The sequence below is a fragment of the Pongo abelii genome, chromosome 22, assembly GCF_028885655.2.
Source record: "Pongo abelii isolate AG06213 chromosome 22, NHGRI_mPonAbe1-v2.0_pri, whole genome shotgun sequence".
In the NCBI taxonomy this organism is placed as follows: Eukaryota; Metazoa; Chordata; class Mammalia; order Primates; family Hominidae; genus Pongo; species Pongo abelii.
Genome location: NC_072007.2, coordinates 46,623,391 through 46,636,465, shown reverse-complemented (window position 1 = coordinate 46,636,465; position 13,075 = coordinate 46,623,391). Strand labels below are relative to the sequence as shown.

General features: G+C 46.3%; 1 protein-coding gene across 4 annotated transcripts in view; it reads right to left on the bottom strand.

Moving 5' to 3' along the window:
* Positions 1–5,633, bottom strand: part of MORC3 (MORC family CW-type zinc finger 3) — a 56,419-nt gene extending 50,786 nt beyond the window's left edge. Inside the window, exon 1 of one of the 4 annotated variants that reach the window (XM_054542400.2) lies at positions 5,508–5,633. In XM_054542400.2, coding sequence (XP_054398375.2) covers positions 5,508–5,546 — 39 coding nt within the window. In that variant the 5' untranslated portion in view covers positions 5,547–5,633. 4 annotated transcript variants of the gene reach the window in all.
* Positions 5,634–13,075: the final 7,442 nt, after the last annotated feature.

Here is a 13,075-nt window from a genome sequence, read left to right as displayed (position 1 = left end):
GCTACTCAGATGGGGGCACAGTTTAGAATTTATGAACTATTTCTACAATTTTCCATTTAATACTTTCAGATCATGGTTGACTTTGGGTAATTAAAACTGAAGAAAGCAAAACTGCAGATAAGGGGGGACTACTGTAGTCAAATTCCTAGACAGAAAAGTAGAATGGTGTTTGTCAGGTGCTGGAGAAGTTACTATTTAAGGAGTACACGGTTTTAGTTTCCCAACAAGAAGAGTTCTGGAGACTGGTTATTACACAACAATGTGAATGTACTTAGCACTACTGAATTGAAACTTTAAAATGGTTACCATAAATTGTTGGCTACATGTGTTTTATTACTACAATAAACAAATAATCAAACAAACAGCAAGTTAGCAAACTGAACAATGTGATATGCCTTTCTTCCTTTCATGCCAATTTCCAAGAGCTAGCAGCTAGAATTATGCCATGGAAGGAGACCAGATGTAGAATTCCTCCTTGGGAAGCTGATTTCTCAAAGTTCTGTTTGGTTCTTTAACAATTCCGCCTGGCCTTTCTGGATAGCATCTTGTTTTTTGTTGTTCTCGTTTTTTAAAATTACTTTTTAAAATTTTCAGTTTTTAAAAATATATTTATCTTATGGTCCAACAGTTCCCATTTTTTATGGTCTACAAATACCAACATACAGCAAACAACAAAATGACTCCTTCCTATGTGATCACCCAACGGTGAAGCCCACCAAAGGACTAGCTCTATTCATGTATGAAAATCTTGCAGTCAGCTTTTAGTGTCTCACTTAAAAATGTGAGAAGGCTGCCAGGCGCAGTGGCTCACGTCTGTAATCCCAGCACTTTGGGAGGCCGAGGCGGGTGGATCACTTGAGGTCAGGAGTTCAAGACAAGCCAGGCCAACATGGTAAAACACCGTCTCTATTAAAAATACAAAAAATTAGCCAGGCATGGTGGCGCATGCCTGTAATCCCAGCTACTTGGGAGGCTGAGGCAGGAGAACTGCTTGAACCTGGGAGGTGGAGATTGCAGTGAGCTGAGATCATGCCACTGCACTCCAGCCTGGGCAACAAGAGTGAAACTCTGGCTCAAAAAAAAAAAAAAAAAAGAGAAGGCTGTTTCCAGACATTTGAGAGTGTTTAAAATTAGAAACCAAAAACAATACACAGTAAAAGAAACATGAACAAAACAGAGATAATGCAGTGAGCAAAACAAAACTTCAAAAATACTACGGTTAGGCCGGGCATGGTGGCTCACGCCTGTAATCCCAGCACTTTGGGAGGCCGAGGCAGGCAGATCACGAGGTCAGGAGATCGAGACCATCCTGGCTAACACGGTGAAACCCCGTCTCTACTAAAAATACAAAAAATTAGCCAGGCGACGTGGCAGGTGCTTGTAGTCCCTGCCCCCTAGGCAGGGAGCCCCCCTCCCTACTCGGGAGGCTGAGGCAGGAGAATGGCATGAACCTGGGAGGTGGAGCTTGCAGTGAGCCGAGATTGCACCACTGCACTCCAGCCTGGACGACAGAGCGAGAAGACTCCATCTCAAAAAAAAAAAAAAAAAAAACTACGGTTAATGTATCTAGCAATAAGAATGAACATTTTGTCCAGGGAGAATTCAAAAAGACATTCAAAAACTAAGACACTGCTTGTAACAATTAAAACTACGGTGGGGAGGTCGGGAGTTCAAGACCAGCCTGACCAACATGGAGAAACCCCATCTCTACTAAAAATACAAAATCAGCCAGACGTGGTGGCGCATGCCTGCAATCCCAGCTACTAGGGAGGCTGAGGCGGGAGAATCGCTTGAACCCGGGAGGCAGGGGTTGCGGTGAGCCAAGATCGTGCCCTTGCACTCCAGTCTGGGCAACAAGAGCGAAACTCCATCTCTAAAAAACACTATGGTAAGAGCAAGGTAGGAGGTAAGTGGAAGAAAACCCCCAAGAGGAAAAACAATAAGACAGTAAATAAAAAAAGAGAAAAATGGTGCGAAGAAAATTGTCAAAATAAATAAGAACATTTTCCAGATGTTAAGGACTTGAGCTTCCAGGCTAAGTGCCCAATAAAATGCAGAGGCTCTATTAAACAATCAAGCACATCTTTAAAATTCAGAAAGAATTTCCAATCCGGAATGGAAATCCAGCCAAATTATAATTAAAGAGCAAGGGTAGCATGAATGTATTTTCAAGAAATGACAAAATTTTTTTCTTCCCATGAACCCTTTTCTCAGGAAGCTACACCTGTTTCTGGAAGTGGTGTTATTGTTAGTGGTGGATATTCTCCACCACTAACAATAACAAAAACAGCAAACATTATTGTGCACCTACGGCACGCACAGCCCTTTTATTTATCTATCTGCTCATGTAATTTTTAAAACAACACTTTGAGGTGTGTAAGATTATTATTGCCATTATTCAGATTGGAAACTCTGGCACAAAGAGGTTAAATGACTTGGCCAAAGACGTACATCTGGTTATGAGTCAGGATTTGAACCCGAGAGTAAGCTTCAGAATGTCAGTCACTAAGCCACATATCAGACAGAAGGATATGTGAGATGGAGACACATGAAGAGGAAGGAAATTTCCAGACAGATGTTAAAGGGAAGTCCCCAAATTACGACTGAGCCGATGACTCCCAACTGACTTCCAAATGACAAAACACTGGGTGTGTCTGAATCCATCTGGAAAAGAGCTCCCAGTTCTCTGGATGTCTCGATGATCAGTACAGAGAAAAACTAAGAAAACAAAATATAAATCAATTAACTTGAGGGAAAACAAAAGGTTTGTATAGGAAAGAAAATGCAATCATACCACCCTGGCTAGCTCATCTGTAAGAGTAATAACAAACCATACAGTAATTCAACCAAAAAAAATGAAAAAAGCACTGACATATGGGAGGTGGTGAAGAGTGTGCATCAGCTAAATCCACAGCAGGATTTCTGAAAAAAAATCAACAACAAAAACCAAAGTATATGCATTTCATTTCACTACAATTACAGGGGTAAAAAGCAAAAAATTTAAAAACTTTTTGTCACTCTGAATTTCATCCTGGGATCTCCGACCTCCTAAATGACTGTTTAAAATGTGTATACATTGGGCCGGGCACAGTGGCTCAGGCCTGTAATCGCAGTGCTTTAGGAGGCCAAGGCGGGAGGATCACCTGAGGTCGGGAATTTGAGACCAGCCTGGCCAACATGGTGAAACTCTATATATACTAAAAATACCAAAATTAGCCGGGTGTGGTGGCCCACGCGTGTAAACCCAGCTACTCGGGAGGCTGAGGCAGAAGAAGTGCTTGAATCCGGGAGGTGGAGGCTGCAGTGAGCCAAGATCGTGCCACTGCACTCCAGCCTAGAGACTGTCTGAAACTCTACCTCAAAAAAATAAAATAAAATAAAAGTGTATACACTAAGGGTTCACCCTTTGTGCCTTAAAATGTAGGACTTTTGACAAATGCATAAGCTCATTAATTTTTATCTCTATTAACGCATGCATCTGAGAACCATAAGCAAATAATGTTTCTGGCTATATTCCAATAAAATTTTATGGAAACTGAAATTTGTATTTCGCATAATTTTTATGTCACTAAACATTTTTCTGTTTTTCTCAACCATTTACAAATGTATAAATCACTCTTAGCCTTCAGGCCACACAATAACAGGTGCTGGGCTGGATTTGGCCCGAGCTGTATGTAGTTTGCCAACTCCTGACCTAAAGCAAAAGCAAAGAGGCTGCAGATGGGAGATTTCTGTCAGTCAGGTTCCCAACAGCCCATATTACCCACAAAACAAAGACCCAGCACATGGACAGCAGCTACACCCAGAGTGCCCGCTAACAATGCTGGTCTCTAAACACTGACCATTATCTCTGCTTCCTTTCTCCCCTCAATCTTGAAGAGTCATAGTCTACAAGGGCCCGGGGGCCGGGAAGGGAGAAGAGAATCAAAGGACAGAAACAGGAAATCAGCTCGCTCCGTTTCTCCACTACAGGTTTCTGGGCCTGAACAAGACTCAACCTCGACAGGGGAAGGAGAGAGAAGCGGGGAAAGGAGATAGGGGAAAGAGAGGGGGAAAAGGGAGGAAGAGAGAATAGAGATTTTAAACTAGGTAAGGCCAGACTTTACAATATCTTAAGCTAATGGGAAAGCGTTAGTCAACCCAGATTCACACAAGTGGGGAATAATTAATGTTTACAGTCAGTGGTGAAAAAAAAAAGAAAAAAAAAAGAATAGAATTGTCCTCTATTTTCAAACTACCAAAGCCTAGCTCACTCAATAAGCCAGTTACATAACGAAAGGATGGACCTTTATCCAGAATACGTAAAGAACTCTTACAAATCAATAAAGATCCTCCCAAAAGAAAAATAGAAAATGGTCAAAGGATATGAATAGGCAATTCAAAAAAACAAAACAAAAAACCACAAAGACTAATACACGCGAAGAACTCAACAACACAAATAGTCAAGGAAATGCAAGTAAAAGCAAATATCATTTCACAAATATCGGACTAGAAAAAATTTAAAGTCTGTCAAAACCAGGTGTTAGAATCTGCCTAAACGAATGAAAGAAGTCCCAGAGCAATGCACCAATTATTCACTACGTGTTTGTACCCCAAGCAGTCACTACCCATTCGAATGTTAAAATTAGTGGCACTAGGGCAGTCATTCTTTGGCAAGAGTCAACAACCTCCAGAAAAGAGGAACATTTCAGCATAACATCAACTGCGCTCACAAGGAAGAAAAGTTTTTTAGGATAATCAGGTGGGGAAGCCACGCCCACATTTCCTGGACGTGAGATTTCAAGTTACCTTGTGTGACCGCTCCCTACGATTTAAGATACATGAAATGTTCACAGGGTTTCCAAGAACTCGAAACGCCCCAAAACAGACGCAACGCGGGATAAAGAGGAGAGCTCGAGCTCAGCGATCTAGGGTCTGGGCCCCAAGGCTTCCACTGCCAAGGAAGCTGCGGGCACTGACAGGCATCAGGCACACTCATCCCGACTCCACTCGCCCGCAGGCAGGCCCGGAGCCCCGTCCCCGTCCCCGTCCCCGTCCCCGTCCCCGTCCCCGTCCCCGCCCCCGCCCCCGGGACGTCGAGGCCGCCGGCGTTTCTGGACGCGGAACCCGCTCCCTCCCACCACGGCGCCCAGCGGACAGAAGAGGGTCAGGGGCCCCGCGGCCCCGAGAGCAGACCGATCTCCCGCCGAGACCTCGCCCGCGGACGACAGCTGCGGAGAGACTAGGAGGGAGCTGGGAGGAGGAGCCGCGACCCTGGCCCGCCCCGAAGCAAAACAGAAACACAATGCAGAGGCGACGGAACGCAGCCCGGCCCGCGCCGCCCCACCCGGCCCGCAGCCGAGCCGTTCCGCCGACGGGAGTGAGATGGCCGCCCACTCCCCGGGCCCCGCCGCAGACCCCGCCGCCGCGTCGCCCCCACAAGCCGCCACCGCCCACTGCCGGCCTCCCCTCGCTTGCCCGCCCACCCTCCTGGGACACGGCCCGCTCCACCCCTCGCGGCTGCTCACCGCGCTGAGGCGTATCCCGCGGGGTGGCTGCGCCGCCATCTTGAGCGAGCTACAAAGCCAGGACCGGCCTCCGTCGCAACCCGACTAGGAGGCGGTGGAACAACTGTGGAGCCCTGTGGGTACCGCCCACTTCCGGGGAGGGGCGCGCGTCTGGCCCCTCCCACCCACTTCCGCCTCCAGGCAATGCCGAATTGGGAGCTTGGGGAAGGTGAATTGCCTGACTGGTTAAAGCAGGGTACAGTGGGAGCTGAGCTTCCAGCGCGGGGCCCTGCGGGCCTAGGGCGCATGCGCGAGGCGCGGCGGGCCCGTACCCTCTCGACACCCAGCTGGACCTCGAGACTCGGGGATGTAGAGTTTGAAGCCTGGCGCGAGATGCGGTATACCCGAGACAGGTGAACTCCAGTCACTTGACCTGGCCGGATGTGAATTGCGCAGAAAAAAGCCATTCCATATCCACCAGTGTCCATGTGAAACCTTAACGAAATAAAGACGGAAATTAATGTAGACTGGATTTGCTCTGAAAACTATCAATCTATCTAACTCATGATTTAAAAAAAAAAAAAAAAAAAAAAGAGTTCTAGGGCCGGGCGCGGTAGCTCACGCCTGTAATCCCAGCACTTTGGGAGGCCGAGGCGGGCGGATCACCTGACGTCGGGAGTTCGAGACCACCCTGACCAACATGGAGAAACCCCATCTCTACTAAAAATACAAAATTAGCTGGGCGTGGTGGTGCATGCCTGTAATCCCAGCTACTCGGGAGGCTGAAGCAGGAGAATGCTTGAACCCAGGAGGCGGAGGTTGCAAGAAGCCAAGATTGCGCCATTGCACTCCAGCATGGGCAACAAGAGTGAAACTCCGTCTCAAAATAAATAAATAAATAAAAAAGAGTCCTAAAGGCATAAGGCCGGTGCAGTGGCTCATGCCTGTAATCCCAACACATTGGGAGGTCGAGGTTGGGGGTTCACTTGATAGGGGTTCAAGACCAACCTGGCCAACATGGTGAAACCCCATCTCTACTAAAAATACAAAAATTAGCTGGGCATATTGGTGGGCGCCTGTAATCCTAGCTACTCGGGAGGCTGAGGCAGGAGAAGTGCGTGAACCCGGGACAAGGAGGTTACAGTGAGCCCAGATCGCGCCACTGTACTCCAGCCTGGGCGACAGAGTGAGACTGTCTCAAAAATATTAATTAATTATTTTTAAAAAGAGAAATTGGCTGGGTGCAGTGGCTCACGCCTGTAATCTCAGCACTTTGAGAGGCTAAATTGCGAGGATCTCTTGAACCCAGGAGTTCGAGACGAGCCTGGGCAACACGAGGAGACCTCATCTTTACAAAAAAAAAAAAATTGAATTAGCTGGCAGGGAGTGGTGGCTCACACCTGTAATCCCAGCACTTTGGGAGGCTAAGGCGGGCAGATCACTTGAGGTCGGGAGTTTTGAGACCAGCCTGACCAACATGGCGAAACCCCGTCTCTACTAAAAATACAAAATTAGCCGGGTGTGGTGGCACATGCCCATAGTCCCAGCTACTGGAGAGGCTGAGGCAGGAGAATCGCTTGAACTCAGGAGGTGGAGGTTGCGGTGAGCTAAGATGGCACCACTGCACTCCAGCCCAGACAACAAGAGCGAAACTCCATCTCAAAAAAAAAAAAAAATTAACTGTGTTTGGGGGCACACGCCTGTGGTTCCAGCTACTTGGGAGCTGAGGTGGGGAGGACTACTTGACCCTGGGAGGTTAAGGCTGTAATGAGCCATGATCTCACCACTGCACTCAGTCTAGGCAACAGAGCTAGACTCTGTCTCAAAAAGGAAACAGAAACAAAAGAGAATGAATTTTTTTCTTTCTTTTTTTTTTTTTTTTTTTTGAGACGGAGTCTCGCTTTGTCGCCCAGGCTGGAGTGCAGTGGCATGATCTCAGCTCACTGCAAGCTCCGCCTTCTGGGTTCACGCCATTCTCCTGCCTCAGCCTCCCGAGTAGCTGGGACTACAGGCGCCTGCCACTGCGCCCAGCTAATTTTTTATATTTTTAGTAGAGACGGGGTTTCACCGTGGTCTCGATCTCCTGACCTCGTGATCCGCCCGCCTCTGCCTCCCAAAGTGCTGGGATTACAGGTGTGAGCCACCGCGCCCGGCCTGGATTTTTTTTTTTTTTCTAGGGACTCTGTTGCCCAGGCTGGAGTACGGTGGCACAATCATAGCTCACTGCAACCTTGAACTCTTGGGTTCAAGCAATCCTCCCGCCTTAGTCTCCCAAGTAGTTGGGACAACAGGTGTGTGCCACCACACTCAGCTGATTTTTAAAATATTTTTTATAGAGAAAGGTGTCTTGCTATGTTGCCCATGCTGGCCTTGAACTCCTGGGCTCAAGTGCTCCACCTTCTTTGGCCTCCCGAAGTGCTGGAATTATAGCCGTGAGCCACCGTGCCCGATCAAAGAAGTAAGTAACCAGGATAGAGAGGAATTTCCAAAGAATTCCGAGGGACAGCATTCGAGGGAGACACAATTCTGCAATTCCAGAGAAGCAACAGCAGAGGCCTAGAGATTTGGAAAGGGCTGCTCATGTTTGAGGAACTGATATGGGACAAGTGTAATTAGAGCCTGGCATTGGAGGCAGAGAGTGCAGTAGGATAGTGATGAATTGATGAAGTGCAGTAGGACAGTGATGAATTGATGACATAACCTATTGTACAACAGACTGGTCTGCACAACCTGTTGTACAATAGAGTATGTCTTCAAATTTTCCTAAGGTTGAGAGGATTCTGGAAAGATAGTGTGAGGACATGGTTTTTGAGCCACCCCAAAAATACCACTACATAAATCCCTCCATAAAAACACATAAAGGGCTGGGTGTCATGTCTCAAGCCTGTAATCCCAGCACTTTGGGAGGCTGAGATGGGCGGATCACTCAAGCCCAGGAGACCAGCCTGGGCAACATGGCGAGACCCCATCTCCACAAAAAAAAATAAAAAAATAAAAAAATTTTCTGGGCATGGTGGTGCACGCCTGTAGTCCTAACTGCTCGGGAAGCTGAGGTGGGAGAATCCCTTGAGCCTAGGAGGTTGAGGCTGCAGTGAACTGAGATCACACCATTGCACTCCAGGCAGGACGACAGAGGGAGACCCCTGTCTCAAAAAAATAAACAAACAATAATAACAACAAAACACGTGGAACAATTAGAATAGCAAAACCAAATCTCATGGATGGTGTCTAAAAAACATGGTGAAATGCTATCTCTACTAAAAATGCAAAAAAAAAAAAATTAGCCAGGCGAGGAGGCAGGCATCTGTAATCCCAACTACTTGGGAGGCTGAGGCGGGAGAATCACTTGAACCTGGTAGGCGGAGGTTGCAGTGAACTGAGATTGTGCCACTGCACTCCAGCCTGGGCAACAGAGTGAGACTCTATCTCAAGAATAAAAAAATTAAAAAAAAAGCTAAAAGGTAACCTCATCAACCCCAAGACAGGAGCAAGTGGAACAACATGCACGAGTGTGTACATTTAAGAACAGAGGTGGGAGTGGCAAGATGGCCGAATATGAACAGCTCTTGTCTGCAGCTTGTCTCCCAGTGAGACCAACGCAGAAGGCAGGTGATTGCTGCATTTCCAACTGAGGTACCCGGCTTATCTCATTGAGACTGCTTAGACAGTGGGTGCAGCCCACAGAGGGTGAACAGAAGCAGGGTGGGGCGTCACCTCACCCGGGAAGTGCAAGGGGCCGGGGAACTCCCTCCCCTACCCAAGGGAAGCTGGGAGGAACTGCGCTGTGAGGAAGGGTGCACTCCAGCCCACATACTACTACACTTTTCCCGCAGTCTTCGCAACCTACAGACCAGGAGATTCCCCTGGGTGCCTACACCACCAGGACCCTGGGTTTCAAGCACAAAATTGGGTGGCCATTTGAGCAGACACTGAGCTAGCTGCAGTTTTTTTTCATACCCTAGTGACGCCTGGAATGCCAGCGAGACAGAACCATTCACTCCCCTGGAAAGGGGGCTGAAGCCAGGGAGCCAAGTGGTCTAGCTCAACGGATCCCACCCCCACAATGCCCCGCAAGCTAAGATCCACTGGCCTGAAATTCTCGCTGCCAGCGCAGCAATCTGAAGTCGACCTGGGACGCTTAAGCTTAGTGAAGGGTGGGGGTGTCCATCATTACTGAAGCTTGAGTAGGCAGTTTTCCCCTCACAGTGTAAACAAAACTGCAGGGAAGTTCGAACTGGGGGGAACCCACTGCAGCTCAGCAAAGCCGCCATAGCCAGACTGCCTCTCTAGATTCCTCCTCTCTGGGCAGGGCATCTCTGAAAGAAAGGCAGCAACCCCAGTCAGGGACTTATAGATAAAACTACCATCTCCCTGGGACAGAGCACCTGGGGGAAGGGGTGGCTGTGGGTGCAGCTTCAGCAGAATTAAACATCCCTGCCTGCCAGCTCTGAAGAGAGTAGCAGATCTCCCAACACAGTGCTTGACCTCTGCTAAGGGACAGACTGCCTCCTCAAGTGGGTCCCTGACCCTTCTGCCACCTGACTAGGAGACACCTCCCACCAGGGGTTGACAGACACCTCATACAGGAGAGCTCCCGCTGGCAGCTGGTGGGTGCCCCTCTGGGACGAAGCTTCCAGAGGAAGGAACAGGCAGCAATCTTTGCTGTTCTGCAACCTCTGCTGGTGACACCCAGGCAAACAGGGTCTGGAGTGGACCTCCAGCAAACTCCAGCAGACCTGCAGCAGAGGGGCCTATTAGAAGGAAAACTAACAAACAGAAAGGAATAACATAAACAAAAAGGACGTTCACACAGAAACCCCACCTGAAGGTCAGCAACATCAAAGACCAAAGGTAGATAAATCCACGGAGATGAGGAGAAACCAGTGCAAAAAAGGCTGAAAATTCCAAAAACCAGAATGCCTCTTCTCCTCCAAAGGATCACAACTCCTTGCCAGCAAGGGAATAAAACTGGATGGAGAATGACTTTGACAAATTAACAGAAGTAGGCTTCAAAAGGTGGGTAATGACAAACTCCTCTGAGCTAAAAAAGCATGTTCTAACCCAATGCAAGGAAGCTAAGAAACTTGAAAAAGGTTAGATGAATTGCTAACTAGAGAAAACAGTTTAGAGAAGAACATGCATGACCTGATGGAGCTGAAAAGCACAGCACAAGAATTTCGTGAAGCATACATAAGTATCACTAGCCAAATCAATCAAGCGGAAGAAAGGATATCAAAGATTGAAGATCAACATAATGAAATAAAGCATGAAGACAAGATTAGAGAAAAAAGAATGAAAAGGAACGAACAAAGCCTCCAAGAAATATGGGGCTACGTGAAAAGACCAAACCTACGTTTGATTGGTGTACCTGAAAATGATGGGGAGAATGGAAACAAGCTGGAAAACACTCTTCAGGATATTATCCAGGAGGACTTCCTCAACCTAGCAAGGCAGGCCAACATTCAAATTCGGGAAATACAGAGAACACCACAAAGATACTCCTCAAGAAGAGCAACCCGAAGACACATAATCATTAGTTTCACCAAGGTTGAAATGAAGGAAAAAATGTTAAGGGCAGCCAGAGAGAAAGGTCGGGTTACCCACAAGGGGAAGCCCATCAGACTAACAGTGAATCTCTCTGCAGAAACTCTACAAGCCAGAAGAGAGTGGGGGCCAATATTCAACAATCTTAAAGAAAAGAATTCTTAACCCAGAATTTCATATCCAGCCAAACTAAGCTTCATAAGCAAAGGAAAAATAAAATCCTTTACAGACAAGCAAATGCGGAGATTTTGTCACCACTAGGCCTGCCTTACAAGAGCTCCTAAAGGAGCTAATTTAAATTTCATATGGAATCAAAGAAGAGCCCATATAGCCAAGACAATCCTAAGCAAAAAGAACAAAGCTGGAGGCATTACGCTACCTGACTTCAAACTATATTACAGGGTTACAGTAACCAAAACAGCATGGTACTGGTACCAAAACAGACAGATAGACCCATGGAACAAAACAAAGGCCTAGAAATAATGCCACACATCTACAACCATCTGAACTTTGACAAACCTGATAAAAACAAGTGATGGGGAAAGGATTCCCTATTCAATAAATGGTATTGGGAGAACTGGCTAGCCATATGCAGAAAACTGAAACTGGATCCCTTCCTTACACCTTATATAAAAATTAACTCAAGATGGATTAAAGACTTAAATGCAACACCTAAAACCATAAAAACCCTAGAAGAAAACCTAGGCAATACCATTCAGGACATAGGCATGGGCAAAGAATTCATGACTAAAACACCAAAAGCAATGGCAACAAAAGTCAAAATTGACAAATGTAATTAAACTAAAGAGCTTCTGCACAGCAAAAGAAACTATCAAGAGTGAACAGGAAACCTACAGAATGGGAGAAAAGTTTTGCAATCTATCCATCTGACAAAAAGCTAATATTCAGAATCTACAAAGAACTTAAACAAATTTACAAGAAAAAAAGACCCCATCAAAAAGTGGGTGAGGGATATGAACAGACACTTCTCAAAAGAAGACATTTATGCGGCCAACAAACATATGAAAAAAAGCTCATCATCACCAGTAATTAGAGAAATGCAAATCAAAACCACAATGAGATACTATCTCATGCCAGTTAGAATGGCAATCATTAAAAAGTCTGGAAACGAGATGCTAGAGAGGATGTGGAAAATAGGGAATGCTTTTACACTGTTGGTGGGAGTGTAAATTAGTTCAACCATTGTGGAAGACATTGTGGCGATTCCTCAAAGATCTAGAACCAGAAATACCATTTGACCCACCAATCCCATTACTGGGTTTTATATACCCAAAGGATTATACATCATTCTACTATAAAGACACGTGCACACATATGTTTATTGTAGTGCTGTTCACAATAGTAAAGACTTGAAACCAACCCAAATGCCCATCAATGATAGACTGGATAAAGAAAATGTGGCACATATACATCATGGAATACTATGCAGCCATAAAAAAGGATGAGTTCATGTCCTTTGCAGGGACATGGACGAAGCCGGAAACCGTCATTCTCAGCAAACTAACACAGGAACAGAAAACCAAACACCCATGTTCTCACTCATAAATGGGAGTTGAATAATGAGAACACTTGGACACAGGGAGGGGAACATCACACACCAGGGCCTATCAGGGGTTGGGGGCTAGAGGAGGAATAGCATTAGGACAAATACCTAATGTAGATGACAGGTTGATGGGTGCAGCAAGCCACCATGGCACATGTATACCTATGTAACAAACCTGCACGTTCTGCACATGTATCCCAGAACCTAAAGTATATTAAAAAAAAAAAAACAGCAAGATGGCGCCTACACCAATGAATGAGAACCACCAGACTGTAGCTAGGACTCAGGGAGCAGGAGCAGTCTGGCCCACTCGGATTCTGAAAAATAAACCAACCAGCGTGCCTTTCCAGGACAAAGCCCCACATGGGGTGAAAGTACTGGGAAGAAAACCAACCGAGCAGCAGGGAATCAATAGGGTCAAAGGAAAAATGACATCTATAAATGTCAGGAAAACTAATTTAATATAAAAATGAGGTATGGG